Here is a 17,694-nt window from a genome sequence, read left to right as displayed (position 1 = left end):
AGATGTCTGCTGGAAATACAATACAAAGGAGAGGACACAGTTTACGAGGTTCCTGGAGTGTGAAGATAACTTCTTGACACAGCTGGCAAGTGAGCCAATTACGGAAGGTGCCCCACTGGACCTGTTGTTTGTGAATAGAGAAGGACTTGTGGGTGATGTGGTAGTTGGAGGCCATCTTGGGCATAGTGATCGTGAAATGACAGAGTTTTGATTCTTGGAGAAGTAAGGAGGGGGGACAGCAGAACTGCTACCTTGGACTTCTGGAGGACGAACTTTGGCCTGTTTTAGGAGACTGGTTGACAGAGTCCCTTGGGAGGCAGTCCTGAAGGGCAGCGGAGTCCAGGAAGGCCGGATATTCTTCGAAAAGGAAATCTTAAAGTTGCAGGAGCAGGCTATCCCCATATGCCAAAGGGCAAGTTGGCGGGGAAGAACACTGGCCTGGCTGAACAGAGAGCTTTTGCTGGAACTCAGGAAAAAAAAAAAAAGGAGAGTTTATGACCTTTGGAAGAAGGGGCAGGCAACTCAGGAGGACTCCAAAGCTGTCATGAGGTTATGCGGGGAGAAAATTAGAAGGGCCAAAGCCCAATTAGAACTTAATCTCACAACTGCCATAAAAGACAATAAAAAATGTTTCCATAAATACATTAGCAAAAAAAGGAGGGCTAAGGAGAATCTCCATCCTTTATTGGATGTGGTGGGAAACATAGTGACAAAGGATGAGGAAAAGGCTGAGGTACTTAATGCAGCTTTTGCCTCAGCCTTTAATAGTAAGACCAGTTGTTCTCTGGGTACCTGGCCCCCTGAGCTGGAAGACAGGGATGGGGAGCAGAATGAAGCCCCCATAATCCAAGGGGAAATGGTTGGCGACCTGCTGCACTACTTAGACACACACAAGTCTATGGGGTTGGATGGGATCCACCCCACAGTAGTGAGGGAGTTGGCGAAGTGCTAACTAAGCCACTTTCAATCATTTACCAGCAGTCCTGGCTAACCGGGGAGGTCCCAGTTGACTGGAGGTTAGCAAATGTGACACCCGTCTACAGGAAGGGCTGGAAGGAGGATCTGGGGAACTACAGGCCTGTCAGTCTGACTTTGGTGCTGGGGAAAGTTATGGAGCAGATCATCTTGAGTGTCATCACATGGCACATACAGGACAACCAGGTGATCAGGCCCAGTCAGCATGGGTTTATGAAAGGCAGGTCCTGCCTGACCAACCTGATCTCCTCCTATGACAAGGTGACCCGCTTAACGGATGAGGAAAAGGCTGTGGATGTTGTCTATGTAGACTTTAGTAAAGCTTTTGACACCATTCCCCACAGCATTCTCCTGGAGAAACTGGCTGCTCATGGCTTGGATGGGTGTACTCTTAGCTCGGTAAAAAACTGGCTGGATGGACGAGCCCAGAGGGTTGTGGTGAATGGAGTTAAATCCAGTTGGCAGCTGGTCACAAGTGGTGTTCCCCAGGGCTCAGTATTGGAGCCGGTTCTGTTTAATATCTTTATCAATGATCTGGATGAGGGGATCGAGTGCACCCTCAGCAAGTTTGCAGATGACACAAAGTTGGGACAGAGGGTCAATCTACTCGAGGGTAGGAAGGCTCTGCAGAGGGATCTGGACAGGCTGGATCGATGGGCTGAGGCCAACTGTATGAGGTTCAGCAAGGGTGAGTGCCAGGTCCTGCACTTGGGTCACAGCAACCCCATGCAGCGCTACAGGCTTGGGGAGGAGCGACTGGAAAGCTGCCTGGCAGATAAAGACCTGGGGGGTGCTGGTCAACAGCCGGCCGAATATGAGCTGGCAGTGTGCCCAGGTGGCCAAGAAGGCCAGCGGCATCCTGGCCTGCATCAGGAATAGTGTGACCAGCAGGAGCAGGAAAGTGATCGTCCCCCCGTACTCGGCACTGGTGGGGCTGCGTCTGAGTACTGTGTTCAGTTTTGGGCTCCTCACTACAAGAAAGACCTTGAGGTGCTGGAGTGTGTCCAGAGAAGGGCAACAAAGCTGGTGAAGGGTCTAGAAGGTCTGCAGTTTTACTATCTGCCCATGGTGATAAGAGGCAGGAAGCCCCCATTTTGTCCTCAGTTACAATCAAAAGAAACCACAAAGCACCAGTGGTAGGCCTTGCTTGAGCTCTTGCACAGTGCTCAGAAATAAAGTAGAGGACAGTCATCACTTCAGTACAGCAAGAAGGTGCAGGTAGGAAGGGCAGATGGTCAGCTTCTGTTTAGTATGCCTGGGGCAGTGCAGCTTTCTCCCAAATTTTGACCTAGACCAGTGTATGCTTCTGCATATCTGCAATTCCAAAGGTGTCCTTTGTTTTGTGTGCCTGCACCCCAAGTGAATATTCAGACTTTTTTTTTTTTTATTGCCTTGTTACAGAAGTATCTGTTCAAAACTACATTATTTAGCAAGTTGTGTGCTTCGGAATTTATTTTTTTTTAAGGTATGGTTTATATCCAGCCATCCTTCTGCATAAAATCACTTGTTACTGGTTTTAGGCTATCCCAAGAATCATGAAAAGTGAAGCACGTGGAAGGTCTGACAGAAGTGGGGGTCACTTTGGGACAAGGGTGTGTGGTGTCTCAGTAGCTAATCCCATTGCCCGAAGAATAGCTGGGAGCCAAGTTGAACCCCTCTGCAGACTACTGCCGGGCTTTTGAGAGAAGCTTTTAATAGCACCTCAGAAACTATTTTGGGGTAAGGACAAAGCATGCTTTCATTTTTGCCCAGGACCAAACTGCTGTGGTTTTGAAGTAGTGAGGAGTAAGGAAGAAGGGAGGGGGGTAGATAACTGTGAGTCAACCACACCTACTTTATGGGAGCCCTGTGAAAGGTGCCCCTTTAGTCGTGGTTTTACATCTCTCTCGGACTCATTGAGAAGTCTAAAGGTCTCTCACATGGAAAAAAAGTTGGGGGTGCTTTCAGTGCAGAGTACTGATACACTGAAATTCAGAAGTGCTCATACTGCATTCTGTGCTAGGGCCATATGTGGGTTACTGATCCTTTGGATGGGACAAAAATCACTCTCCGTCACTGGCTTGCAGAAACTTCATATCATGTCCTGATGCAACATCCTCAGCAAACCTCGTCAAACACTTTGTGCCTGAAGTGAGTCTGCAGTAAGGAGGAGCCTGCTGAAGTCAGCCATACTGAATGCTGGGCTGTGATTCACCGTCACATGAGCTAATTTTTTTGGGGGGGTGTGTTTCAGTGTGGCATGCTGCCCATGTAGCTCTGTAATGTTTAGCCAGGTTTCCTAACAGTACTTATGTGACTTCCTTCTCAACTCCAGCTTCATCACATTAATAATATTCAAATGAGTCAGGCACATACTTTGAGTCCCCTTATCTGCAAAATAGGGAAAATACTGAGAGAAAGCTTGTGACGTTTAGTTTGAAGACTGCTTGGAGGTGGAAAACAAAGTGCAGTGTATTTATTGTGAGATGTTTGTAAAAACTTCTAATTATTGGAGTGGTGAAGTTATACATGAACCAAGAATTTTGATTTGAGGTAACTTAGTTTCATAGAACTAGTCTGCTGTGCAAGTCTCTGGACTAAAAACATGCTGGTTTTAGTTTCTGTAGTTATTTTATTCATACTAAATGACAGCAACTACTCATCTTAGTATGATTTTAATTACCCACTGATGAGAACGTTTTACTTAACTAGTTTTTCTCCATGCCTCTTCATCTGCTTTTTAGAGAAGTTTAATAAAACTAACTTTATTTTTTAATTAACGTTAAAGAAAAGTTCATAGGCATGTTATGGTGACAGCTAGACATAGCTGCACCTATTGTCAATGAGTTTTCAACTAATACTTGCCAATATAACTGTATTGTGCTGTTCGTACTTTGCACGTTTCTGCTCCTAGAGTAAGCAAAGTTGGATATAAAACTCATGTGAAACCAGGGGAATTGGTTAATGAGATGTCCCCATTGTATTGGTTTTAATCTCTCCCAAATCCCCTTATCTGCTAGCTAATAAAATAAAGATAAAACAATTAATATTCTACCTTTTTTTTTAAGAAGGAGGAGTTAAGCATGTGTTTTAAAGATGGGCTTTGACAACTTCCTTATACCTGTTTTAAGGTTGCTCCTCCTAGAAATGAAATAAAATCCAGAGTTTCCTTCTTGTGTGTAAAATTCCTTCTCTCTGCTGGAGCGGTAGCAGAGCTGTGGTTACTCTCCGTGGGCTGTTGTGAGCCAGGGGTTTGCCTGTGTGGTCCAGGGAGGACCTTTTGGGGCTGGTTGGAGCTCTGACCTCTTGCCTGTTCTCTGCCTTGTCCCAAGCAGCAGGGATGGACAGAGAGCAGAGTCTGGTAGCTCAAATGTCATCCCTCCCACATGCATCATGTTACAAAGTTTGTCACAGTTATTATATATGTTTTCCCAAAAGGGAGACTTGATTTTTCTGTCCAGCTGCTGCTTTTCCTTGTGTGATCCGTTCTCCTCTTTTTGCTTACAATGGTCAGTAACTAGCATTTATGTAGCTGCTTAGCTGAACTAATTGCTTCTTGTATTATTTTGTAGCCATTTGTCTAACAGTTTTCTAATCTACTATGTTGCTTGTGTGAAAATTGTATTGCTGATTCCATCTGAATTTAAAATCTGTCATGTATGACAGGCATTATCAGTGGTTTTCCTGGGTTGGGAAGAGTATACGAGGCTGAAGAAAGGCTGACAAAGCCTCACTGGCAGGTGGACGAACCAGGCTGGGTGGGTGGGCAAAGTGGTTTGTTTCAAATATGGGAAAATGAGCAGAAACTTTATCTTCTCTGCAAAAGCTTTTCTGGAGAAAGAAGGTTTTCTGTTGTAGATTTACTTCATGTGGAAGCCCAAGCAAGGGGACAAGCTTTGAACTCCTGGAGGTGAACTTCAAAATAGAAATCTAACCTATGCATTGGAGTTCTCTTAGTCTGGTTATGAAACTCATCTGCTGTTATTTTTTGTTTTAATGATGTGTTGGTGAACAAAATTTGTATGCGTCTTTAAGGAGCCTGGGATTACTTGCTAGAAGTACAAAGGATGGGGAAATGCAAGTTGCTTTGCTAGCCCAGCAGCTTAAAAATAAATGCTCAAAACAAAAACAACACATGCAAATCTTGGTTAAAGTGCAAAAAATGGTTTCCATTTAGATTTCAAATCCATATGCATCTGCTCATCTCAAGAAGAAAAATGCACCAAACTGTTGAAATAACTGGAGGAAAATAGTTGTTTTTACTGTTTTTGGCAATACCCCCTCTGTTCAACATCTGTAATAGAAAGGAAATAATTAGCTGCCCTATTCCAGAGGGCTGTCTCCTCAGTGAAAAACAGATATTCATAACAATGGATTGTTTTGCAAGTATGTTCCCTGTAACCCTTGGTGCTCGTCCTTCAAAGAAGCTCTGCGGTGCTGTGCTTCTGCATAGCCTTGAATGTGAGGAGTATGAGCGGCTGGTGGTGGAAGGGGCTGTAGGGAGCTGTGGTTTGGACCAACGCAGTGGTTGAAGATGACCTCAGCTGCAGCGAATGACAAGCTGGCTGCTATATTCTGATTCATATTATCCGAATTGACAGGGCTGGATTTAAATCGCAGTTTCTTTCTCCTGCTGGGATGAAAGTGTGCCAGCCAGGGATCACATGGTGTGAGAACTGTGAACAATAGAAGAAATTACTTTCAGTAACTTCTCTTTTCAGCTAATCCTTTTGCTTTTTAAAAATGCGCATTTTCACAGTTCAGAATTCACACTAATATCTTTGTATTCTACCCTGGAGCACAATACCTAGTTCATGCCATTTAAAAATTGATTTTAAATTATTCCAGTGAATTTTAATCTGTGCCAAATAAGTTAATGTTTTCATGACAATTCTTTAATGTGGACTTCTTTTGGTCACTGCTCCGGTATCCTGCATGTTGTATTTACTTCATTCTAGGCATAAATTTAAATACAGATTATGCAATGAAAAATATCATTAGAAATGAGCATTGTGCAGTATAAAGGGAGAACAAAGTACCAACCGGAGAAATGTACTAACTTGTCCTTTAACCTTGATACTGCTTTAATTTCAAAGAGCAAATGCAAAACTTTTGTAGTAGCCGAGGCATTAGACAAAACAACTTAGAGTAGTCCCTCCTCCTCCTCCTCCTCCTTCTCCTCCTTTCTCGAGCAGTTTGTAGGTTACATAAGCTGATTTCTTTGTTTTTCCTTTTTAATAGTGAACAGACTTCACTCTTCTCTAAGTGGACTGGGTTGCATGCTTACGTTTTTCCTCTCGAAACAGGCTTGCCTTCAAAGAGGAGGAGCATAGTGTAATTGAAAACCCAGTATGTAAACTGTCGGCATATACGGAACATCTGGTGAGAAGTCCTTTCTGGCAACTTATAGGTCTTGTAAATAGGATATATGTGAGCCTGTCAGGGTTATTACCGTTGCGAAATCTATTCCTCGTGCAGTGATACTGGATTATATTTATAAACAATGTCTTCTGAACCAGGTAAGACTGAACGGGATGCCTCTGTTAAAACTTAATCTCTTCAAGACTTGGGCTGTATTTGTGTCCAGAGACGCCAAGAGTTAAACTTTCTCATTTGAAGCAAATAAACCGGTGAACATCCAGCTGCCTTGTGATGCAATACAGCTGGAATTCTCTGGTGGCTTTTTCCTCCTATTCTCAGTAAATGAGCTTGCAGTCTTTGAACTGCCTGCCTGATGCATCTGCCACACTGAGAACTCTGCTCATTTTGCTGCTGCTTTTGGCTCGTTTTGCTGCTGCTTTCACCACCTAGAGACTTTCTTAAAAGCAAATCAGTTTTGTGAGGTTTATAGGTGGTTTCTGTTCCTGGCTTATTTGCCAGATTCATCGAGCTCTGTTTATAGCTGTAAGGCTTCTATGGGACATTTCTATAAGTAAGCATTGGTTCCAAGAATTATATCTCTCATTGTTTTAGGAATTAGGTGTACGCTTCTGACTTATACTCAGCTTTTGATGTATAATGTTGCAATAATCCATTTAACTGATGCTTACACTACATTTAACGTACAGAATTGGCTTCCAGAGTTTTATTGCACCATCCAGTGAAAGGTTTGGATTCTTTTCATTTCAAATATGCTTGTAACTGAACTTTTAAGAATACAATTGCAAATGCTGCTTCACTTGTAAGTGGGTACATTTTTCAGTTCTGAAAAAAGTTCAAGTTAGGGTAAGTTAAATTAAAAGGCTTACCCATCCGCAACAGCTTAATATAAGATACTAAATATTCTGAATTAAGTTTGCCACAGAGAGAGAGATGAAACAGATCTGTGGAAGATTTGGGTTCAGAATGCTGGTCTCACTCTGGAAAGCCCTCTGAGACTAAATAGAGGGCAGAGAGTCATTGGCTGAGTGAGTTTAAGAGATTTGCTAAAGAAGCTTGGAGTAGATGCATGCAAATAGCTTCACCCCAGCTCTCCTGATTTCAGTACTTGTGGGCATCTGATTTTTCTTGGGTACAAGGATACTTGTCTTAAAATCATTCTGTTGGCTCCTTATCTGTTTTATGATCAAGTGTGAAATTGCCCTTCTCCCTCTAGCTTTTCATAATCAACCAAAAGGATGGGAATCACACCTTTCCTCCCACTCTTTAGGTATCATTTTGCTGTATCCTGAGAAGAATCTACATGTGGATGTAGAAAACTTTTTTTCACTGGTCTAGCTCTTAAGATCTGTTTTCTAGGATCTGTAATGCATATTCTTTTCCTGTAAATGTAACATTAAACCCTTATGGATTTTCAGGAAGTTCAGTGTGGTGCCATAACTACTATTCTCAGTATTACAACTCATCTTCCTTCTTGCCCTTTGGCTTACTTTGCGTTAGTTTGCTTTGCAGAGGCCTACAGCATATTTACATATTTCAGTGGCAGTCTGAATGTCTGTCGTGGTTTAACCCCAGCCAGCAACTAAGCACCACGCAGCTGCTCACTCAGTCCCTGCATCCCCCTCAATGGGATGGGGGAAAGAATCAGAAAAAAAAAGAAAAAAGTAAAACATGTGGGTTGAGATAAGAATAGTTTAATAGAACAGAAATGAAGAAAGTAATAATGATAAGAATAACAATAATAAAATGACAATAGTAATAATAAAAGGATTGGAATATACAAGTGATGCACAATGCAATTGCTCACCACCCGCTGACCGATACCCAGTTAGTTCCTGAGTGGTGATTCCCCCCAGCCACACTCCCCCCCAGTTTATATACTGGGCATGACATCACCTGGTATGGAATACCCCTTTGGCCAGTTTGGGTCAGCTGCCCTGGCTGTCCCCTCCATTCAACTTCTTGTGCCCCTCCAGCCTTCTTGCTGGCTGGGCATGAGAAGCTGAAAAATCCTTGACTTAGTCTAAACACTACTTAACACACTGAGGTTTTCAGTTGTTGCTATCAACATTCTTCTCATACTGAACCCAAAACATAGCACTATACCAGCTACTAGGAAGACAATTAACTCTATTCCAGCTGAAACCAGGACAATGCCAAATATATTGGTGAAGCTGTGATCTTTGATTTTTTTTTTTTTTTCTTTTGAGATCAGATATATGAAGTACAAATATATTTATACGTGCTTTAAGGTGACAGAGGTTATACTATCATGGTATTTTCGAGGCAGTGCATTTCCCAGGCTCTGGTTAGAAGTTGTATGAAAGCAGTTAATGCAGGAGTGGCCTATGGTGCAAATACCTGGCTTGAAGGGTAAGAAGGGGTGAGCTTCTACCAACCTGTGGAATAGCATATAGATACCTTCTAACGTCACCTCCTCAGAATGGTGTGGGAGACCTATGGATATAGGCAGTACGCACAGAGAAGGTGACAGCAAGTAGTTCCACCTGCGTGGGTTTGAAATTGAGTGGACAGGTATCCCTGGACACTCATAAATAGTATCTGAGAGAAGCAGTGAATTGCTTGCTGAAGCACTGGCTGCCTCCAGTCTGAAACAAAGAAATCCTTCCAGTACTGACTGCTGGGACTGGGTGAGAGGGGAGTAGCACACCTGAAGGGACAGTGCCTATAGGAAGGTATAAATTCACATGGCAGTTTATTCATTGCTATCACAATGTGCAGTTGAGACTGTGTCCAGGTGCCTGAGCAAAGCAGTTTTTTTCAAGTACTGAAGGTCCCTAACAAATATGGAAAGTATGTAGAATGTACCTTTTCTGGAGCTTTGATGTTTTTGAAGACTCAGCTTTATAGTTTTTTTTTTTTTTTAGTAGTATTCACTATAGGGGGAAAGCATCACTGAAAAACTGATTTCAAGCAACGTAATTTTGAAAGGTTCAGCAACACTGTGACCCAGAAGTTAACAGAGACTTAAGTGTTTTCATTAGTACCATCACTATGCTTTGCTTTGTGACTGCAGCACCCTGAGTCTTATGTTAGTCTTTTATGTGGTAGACAGAGACACAGTCTAATAGTTTCCATCAGTGGTCATAAACCCAGTGAATTTGTTGAGTCTTTACTAAAAATTCAAAATAGTTATGGAATGTTCCTCTTCCCCATCCCCCCCGCCCCCCTGCCAGGTTTATAATTATTCTAAAACAAAAGTATTAAATTCCTTTAACATTAAGAGTTTGGAAATGTAGTGCCTGTGTGTTCCTTACAGCTTGACAGGTGATGCTTGACCTTGAGAAGGATAGGTAGTTAGGAAATAAAATCTTTCCTTTAGATTGCCATAAAATATTTAACACATCGTGACTGCTCTTGCTTGCTTGTAGAAAAGCCCTTACAATCATGACCTGTTACTAAAAAAAAAAAGGGAAAGAAAAAGAAGGGGAGACAACAGCTGGGTTAGGTCATGTAAGGTGGGGAAGGATTGGAATATTGCCAAACCTTGTATTATAAAACAAATTAAATGTTTAGCCTTTAACAAATGTTATGTTTTAAGAGTAATTTCATAGATTTTATTTGCTCTCCGTTTTGGAAAACTTTGTTCCCCAACATGGAAGCCATCCGCCTTTTTTAATGAGTATTTTGATACTCTTTGTTCTGATGCCAAAAACTAAGGCTCTAAGGAAAACAGTAAATACTGCATAGGACTCAGCAATATTTTGCTGGGCTGCAGTTCTGTCAATGGGTCAAGTGATCCAGTGGGCAGTTACTGCCAAAAGACTGCCCAGTCCCTCCCTGGGACTTTCGCAGACTTTTGGTCTCATCCACGAGCCAATTCAGCTCACTCACACAGCACAAAACTCCTGTGATAAAACTACCGTCTGCTTGCCCGCTAGCTGCAGGGGATTACACTGGCCTAGAGAGAAACCCAACGAGTGTTAGAGCTGGTAAGACGTGAGCGGCGGGAGCTATGGGGATGTGGAGGGGTGGAGGGGATAAAACTTTCTCCTCTTGCTGGGGGGCTGTCTCTCCCTGTCTGGGTAGCTGCAGTTAGGGTTTGAGCAGCCTTTTTTTGGTCTGTCCTGGGGCCTTCAAACGTTTTCATTTTCAAAATGTTTGCAAAGTGGACAAAACTTGAGCTATTACAAAATTATTTCTCTTCCTGAAATGTAGTTGGCTTTAATGTATTTTTACATTGCATGACTTTTTTTTTTTTTTTAAACATTTCCTATCCATTTGTACACTCGAAGATAAATATTCATATGACTATCAAGCTTTTTGGAATAGTACAGTAAATAATCATCCAAGACTGCATAAAAAATTATTTTAATTCTCCAACTTCAGAAATTTTATGAAATGACATTTTAAATTCATAATACAGTTGTGGGTTTGTTTTTTTTTTTTGTCTTTTAAAAAAGTATATTTCAAATGGGTGTCTGGAAGAGAGAGGAAAGAGGACTAAACAATAGAATAGTTCTGATTTTATGCCTCTCGTCCAGTTCATAGCATAAAATGTAAAGCCGTTTCAATCTGTATAATGTTCAAGAAGCAATTGTACTGATGTGCAGGTCTGTCAATCTGGAGTGAATTCGGTGGACAGTGTGAACAGTGGTCATCTCTGGCAATTTAGGGCTAAGGGATTTTTCCCCATTTGGATTCCAGGCAACTTGTATTTGACGTCCTTCCATAAGGATGGTTATGAAGCGATGAGTTAGGGTGAAATAGTGATCCCTCTTTTGTTCCTTATGGACAAGAGACAATGTAAAAGCTGGCATAATTACGGTAGGCTTTAAAGGGACTGGACAAGGAAGGTCCTTCTTGAATGATTTCACAGGAAGGCCCTAAATGTACTTAAACTAGGCTTTTTGTGGCTATTCTTCCTTTTTTTTTTTTTTCTTTTTTCCTCCCAACCAGGTCAAAAGCAGGAAGCACTTGAATTCTTGTGAAGTGTCCAGCTTTGGGTTCTTTATATTTCTGTTTTGGTGCAGTGAGCATTCCCAGGGAGCTGCTTGTTTTTCTGTGTTTTGTAGATGATGGTTGTTAATTACTTGGCAGGGAGACTGAAGTGCTTGGGGAGCCTGACAGCAGGCTGCCTGCCCCTGGCTTGGGGGAGGAAAGGCATTCGCCACCGAGCAGCCGGAGTGCCGCACAGCTGCACCACTGGTGCTGCTGTCAGGGACGAGCAACTGCGTGTTTCTCTCCAGCCGCGCTTTGTTCTTCATCAAGCTCATGATTTTATATTTACTTGTAATCTTCCACATAACAGGGAGTAGTGCCTGGTAGCCTGTTGTGATGCTATCGTGCAGTTAATACCCTGCAGCCTGTCCTTTGATTAGGGCATATTACTTTAAATTTCGAGCCACGTGTTTTTAGAGAATATTTTTTTGATATCCCCCCCCCGTTTGCTCGAACCCCGTTGAGATGTGATTCAACAGAATTAACATTATCTAGTGGCTACTTGCTTCTAGAAAGGGAGTCTTGTCTTCCTTTCCCCATCAATAAATTAGCATCTTTGCCCAAGCTCCAGTGCATTTAAGGTGAACGAATGCGTGAAACTGGCTGCTTTTTTTTTTTTTTTGCGGGGTTACGTTTCTGATTGCTTAATCTTCCCGGATTGCATCCTGGGACTAAATGCATGCCAGCACTGATGCACAGAAAGTGGTGGGAGCAGGCAGCCAGAGGGAGGGAAGGGAATGGGTGGAAAAACTCTGTCCGTGACAGCTGGCTGCTGGCCGGGCTTTGGGTTGTCAGATGCTGGCCGGACGCACGGACTGCCTCAGCAGTTGGATGTGGGAAGCAGTTTCCATCTATCAGTGATAATTTTGTTGGCTTGTATTGAATAATTGACTTCTGTTTGGATCTTTGGCTGTTCTGCATTTTGGATATATATTATATTATGTATTTATATCTTTAAATTACTTGAATGCTATGAGTGTGTATGTTTATACAACTTCTGCTCAGATTTTCTGAAATAATAGGTCAGTTACAGTTTCAACATTCTGTAATTAGGGTTTTTTTCCTCCTCCTCCTTTTTTTTTTGTTTGGGTTTTTGGGGTTTTTTTTTAGCATCCTGTTTCTAAAAACGCTTCTCTTAGTCCTTTTATCAACAGAAGCAGCTGATTTCATGTCTCAAAGCATACAGATATTTTTAAAAATAGCTCTAAGTTGAGTTGAGGTGAATACAAAATAACTGTACAGAAATAACTAGGCAGAGTAGAAGTTGAAAATGTCAGTGACTGACTTGTTAGAGAAGTCTTCTGAAGCAGTGTATGCTAAGCAAAATGGTGACATTTCTAGTTAGACCAAATGTATCAATTTTTTTTTAAAACCTTAGTATTTGTCTAAAAGTCTAAACACTGTTATTTTATAATGGCTTACCAATTATAGAAGGGGAGGTCTTTTTGTCATTGTCTGAGGTATCACTGCACTTGCCTGTAAGTATATGTTAATATGTCCTTCCAGTGGTTTGATACCATCACCTACATTTTTCCTTCACATGACCCCAGCAGTGCCTCAGTAAGAAGTTAGACTGTGCTGCCCAGCATGGTGTCATGCTGTTTATCTGATATGTGATAAGACAAAGAAAATAAATCATCTTAGGACTTGACAAATAAAGCGAAAGAAACACATAGGGCTCGATGACACAGCCCTTGCTCAGACAAGTCATTCTTTTGTGATCAGTGAGTCTGCTTATACAAATGGGGTGTCTTATTTAGTAAGTAGGAGCTTGGGACATTTAAAAAAAGATGATTGCCATCTGTGCAAAACACACTGGTGTCAATTAAAACCTCAGTGAAAAAATTTCAGTGTTAAATAAAGTAACACTTGAGGGGACATTGCTCACCTCACACAGCTCTACACAGAAAACTAAAAGGGAAAAATAGTTTGGGGAAAACTCGGTGGAGGTGCGTCCTGTTCATCTTTTCTTGTGCTAGGGTCCATAATCAAAATGGCTATTAATGCAGCAGGAACTCAAGAAAGCCACACAGACCTTACTCAGCCCCTTCCTTCATCAAACGCATAGGAAGCTGTAAAGAGCTCGTGGGAAGAGGAGGAAGTGACCCTCGGATACGGGGCTCACCAGTGCTCCCATGATGGCGGTGGGAAAAGAGGTTGACGTACGTAGTCAGGACAGTCCTGTGACTTTGTGAAATACGGCCACGTGAGAAGCAGTTCTTGAACCGAAAGTTGCCATCGTGTGATGGCACTGGCAAAAGGCTGTGCTGACAAGGAGGGAGGAATTACCTGAAGCTACCTGGTGTAGAAATGAGACAGCAACAGCAACGTAACTGACTGGTTACAGGATCAACTTACCCTGCCTTATCCTGGAGCGATGAAGCTGCTGCTACTTACTGTACCCGTTTTCTTTCTCGGTGTTTTTTTGGTGGTAACCTTGTGGTTCTTAACTACATGAAGCTCATGGTACGTGGCTTGTAGGGTCAGGAACTGTGGTCACCCTTAAGTCTTGTAGATAGGCTTAATAAAAAGAAAGAAAAAAATATTGTCCAAAATTGCTGAAAGAGATATTGACGTTATTTTACAGAAAAAAAAGCCATGAAAAGTCTCTATAAGTAAAAGAACACTATTGCATATTTTCTCTTTAGATTTTGGGCTTGATAATACATGTTCAAAGACCAAAGTGAAAAGAAGGGTTTGAGGGAATGTTTTGTAATACAGGAACTAAGTATGTGAAAGAGCCGTGCTTGGTTCCTGTAAACAGAACTCCTCATGCTCCGAGCTCTCTCCCTTCAATCATATGTCTTTCTGGAGATGTGGCTTGAACAGTTGCTTGTCTCTGTTCATATAAGAAACCTCTATTATTCATTAAATAGTTGACGAATGACTACCATTAGCAAAGCCATTGTCCCAGTGTGTATGAGTGTAGGTGACTCATAAGAACCTTAGTGTAAGAGATGCTGTGTTTTTGGCACAGGACCTCTCAGTCATAAGCTACTGCTTTCAAACCACAAGCTGCACATTGGCAGCCCATTCGAAATCAGCGATTTCCAGTGAAGGGAGAGACCGGCGTGCTTCAGCCGCTGCGCTGGGCAGTTCTGCCCGCTCCCTCCAGCAGCCCTGCTGCGCTGCGGCGGGGGGAGCAGCGGTGGCAGGTTTCTGGGGGTCCTGCCAGCTTGAAGCAGCTGCTCAGTCAGTAGCAAGGCCTGAAGGCTTGCTGCCTGTCCTCCCTGCGATGGGGGAAGAGGTCGGAGTAGAAAGCCACAGCAGCAGTGGCCAGGACTAAGGTTGTCACGCATTATCTCCGTGACTTGCAGCCTTCACAACCTGTCTCGTGAGCAGTGCTCTGTAATTCCACCCCTGTGGCTGTCAGCAACCCTCCAGCTCCTCTATCCTTAAGGTGCCTCAGCATCGAGTTGACCACCAGTCGCCTCCAAAAACTGGGTGATTAGTGAGCGGTGGCACTGCTAGACTGTGGGTGACAGTATAAAAGCAGTAGTCCTGTAGGGAAAAGGTGTAGAAGGTGGTGATTGCGGGGGCCCTTGTTCTCGGAAGGGTCAAAACTGTGCCTTTTTAATAAAATTTTAAAAAGCTGTCCACTGTTCCTTCTTCTGTTCTATTTTACATGACCAGTTAACATTCATAGTGTAATCCACTTGGACTTCTATCAAATTAACTTTGATTTTAAAGACTTCACATGCTGAAGGTGTTTTTTTTTACTTGCTTTGCATTTCCTTTCCTCACATTGCCTCTCCATATTCCCAACTCCAGAATGTGCCCTCTCTGGTGCGGAATGCACTGTAGTCAGTGCATGTTGCATGGAGAAACCATAATTACTTCTAAGGAAATAGTTTTTTGGGCTCAGTCTGGGGAAAAAGCCATTTGAAGTCCTGTACAGTCCTTTTTGTTTTATTGGAACAGCGCCAGCAGTGCATGTTATGTTATTGTGCTAATCCAAAATTTAGACAAACTTTGAAAGATAATCCCATGAATTGCTGACTTACTCATTTTAATAAGATTCACAGCAGATGTGCAGGTCTGCCTGCATGGAAATGACTATTAGATCAGGGCCAAAAGAACAAAGATCACAGCCAGACAGGACAACAGACTAAGGCACACTGAGTCTGCCTGCTGTAGCCAGTGTTGGCAGGACATTTGTAGCGAATGTGAAATGCGCCATTCGGTCCTTTACTTTGCATGATATACAGTATACTGAGACTGAGATCAGGAAATTATTGATAAATCTTATTTTGTTAATATTTCTGTGCTTCAAAGCTCGGACTTTATATCTTGAAGCAGGTAACCTATGTAAATGTGGTGGCATCTATAGCTGGTAACTTGGCAAACTGTAGTTCTTTAGTAGCAGTTACTACAAGTTCTGTTCCAGTCTAAAAATGAAAGGTACTGTGGGAAAGATGCATGGTTTCTTCCAACCCGCACAACTGTAAAGCTTGAGAAAGCATAGAAAAGGCAACACTGAATGCTGGAGTCTCATGAATACCCACAAACCAAACCAGTGCAGTAATGTCTCATCTTAAACCAAGCAGATACAGGTACATACCTGCTTCGAGTTTCACTGACGCTCTGCATAACCCACCTTAGTTTATTAGGAATGAAATTATTTCAAAAAGTCAAAGTTGTTTCTCTTAGGATATCTTTTGTGTGTTCTGCACAGTTAAACGTGCCGAAGTTTGTTTCGGTTCTCCTTCTGTGTTACTGCTCTATGTATTGTTGCAAGTGGTTCACATACTCGGTGTTACGCATACCACATTTTGGAAACCTCTGCTCTGTGTTTCTATGTAAGGTAGCATATGTACCAAGAAGTTGAACGTTTTTTAGTTCTTAGCAATTATTGTGTAGCAAGTGTTTGGCCTGTCAGTTTTAAGTGCAACATTGTTTCATCTCTTTAACTTCACCATCAGATGTTTTGAGTTCACAGGGGTCATTGAACCAAAAGAGCAGTATCAATACGCTTTTTGCTATCTACAATTTATACCTACCATATTGACTTGCAAGATTTATTTACTTCATGCAATAAATGCTATGAAAGAGAGGATAATATTTGTTTGGTAGTTCTAGGAATGTTCTCAGGCACTGAGAAATAACAGTCTTATATGCTTTACATCTTCATTATTCCCAGAAAGTTGTCTACCTTCTTCTGTTGAACTTAGAATATTTTTGCCTGTTTCTGGAGAATAGCTTTGCAGGAAAAAAACCCTACATTTTTGCATTTTGCCAGCATATGTATCTGAACTAATCCTTTAATAGAACCTGATCTATGTCCTACGCTTTGCCAAGATTCCACTTTTCAAAGATAATTCTAAATCTTCTGATATTTGCCTTTTATTTTTCTGGCCAGCACCTTCTTGCAGAAAGAAAAACAATTTCCTTAGCGAGACAGCCCTCCTGACTTCAGCAAAAGTTTTTTTGGTTTTTTTTTTCTCCCTTTTTACAGCATTGGGTTATCAACTGTTTGCAGTGTTTGAGCAGTGGTTCACCACAGTAAAGGCTGGCCTGATGTTTAACCCTTAGAGCTCATCTGCACAGAACAGAATATCAGTAGGAAGTTTTTGTGCTATTCTGCAGCTGCAAAGCATTCACATCTCTATCGCCACTGTGATGGGAGAGGTAAAGATACATCAAAACACAAATATGTAATTAACTTGAGAGGATAGCATTTAATAGAATTTGGAGGAAGATAGATTCCCCCCCCCATGAGAGAAACTTGGACCTCCAGACTTCCTATGCTCCTCCTCCATACTCCTGATTTTCAAATAGTTTGGGCTTAGTCCAGTTATTCTAAAAATGTGTTTAGGTATGAATCAGCAGTATAAGCCTTTTAGTAACATGTTGGTTCCTCTCACAAACAGGACAAACCTGTGAAGGGTAGGTACCAAGTTACTAGAAACTTAGTTTTGAGGGCAGGTTTGGACACAATTGTGGGCAAAATCCATGACCCAATTTAGTAGATTTCCTGCTCAGGCCTCAACAAATCTCTTGTTGTAACTGCCCAGGTGAGAGGCTGTTTTCTGCCTTCTTGTTTGCGCTCAGGAAGCTGCTCACTCTTGTCCTGGCCTTGCTACAGCTCCTGTAGTGTTTGGTAAGTTGATGGGTAAGTGGTTGGGTTGAATTAGTCTCTTTTAGCGTCAGTGCTACTTAGCGCTCTTCTGAACTGACCAGGAGATTGTACGGCTAGGTTACAGTGGCTAACCCAAAGCTTTGGTAGGCAGACTATTAGCTGAACCTCCATCTATATCCAGGGATGAGGAGGAAGTGTGAAGCTTTGCACTGATCTTACATGAAAAGATCTAGCAGTAGCACATCAAGACCACAACCATTATGACAGTTCTTCTTGGGACTTAACACACTAGTTATACATAGCTATATAATTTTAAGAGT

General features: G+C 42.1%; 1 protein-coding gene across 5 annotated transcripts in view; it reads left to right on the top strand.

Moving 5' to 3' along the window:
- The window catches only part of FGD4 (FYVE, RhoGEF and PH domain containing 4), a 108,979-nt gene that overhangs the window by 51,907 nt on the left and 39,378 nt on the right, over positions 1-17,694 (top strand). Inside the window, exon 1 of one of the 5 annotated variants that reach the window (XM_069807587.1) lies at positions 6,182-6,473. The exons of 3 other annotated variants lie outside the window; for them this stretch is intronic. In XM_069807587.1, the coding sequence (XP_069663688.1) occupies positions 6,458-6,473 (16 nt within the window). In that variant the 5' untranslated portion in view covers positions 6,182-6,457. Of the gene's footprint in view, positions 1-6,181; positions 6,474-10,198; positions 10,287-17,694 lie in introns of those variants that run through there. One more of the 5 variants, XM_069807591.1, reaches the window with a different exon arrangement.

Source organism: Haliaeetus albicilla, chromosome 19 (genome assembly GCF_947461875.1).
Source record: "Haliaeetus albicilla chromosome 19, bHalAlb1.1, whole genome shotgun sequence".
NCBI classification, from domain to species: Eukaryota; Metazoa; Chordata; class Aves; order Accipitriformes; family Accipitridae; genus Haliaeetus; species Haliaeetus albicilla.
Note: the sequence above shows the minus strand (reverse complement) of the source record. Positions and strands in the feature narration are given on the sequence as shown.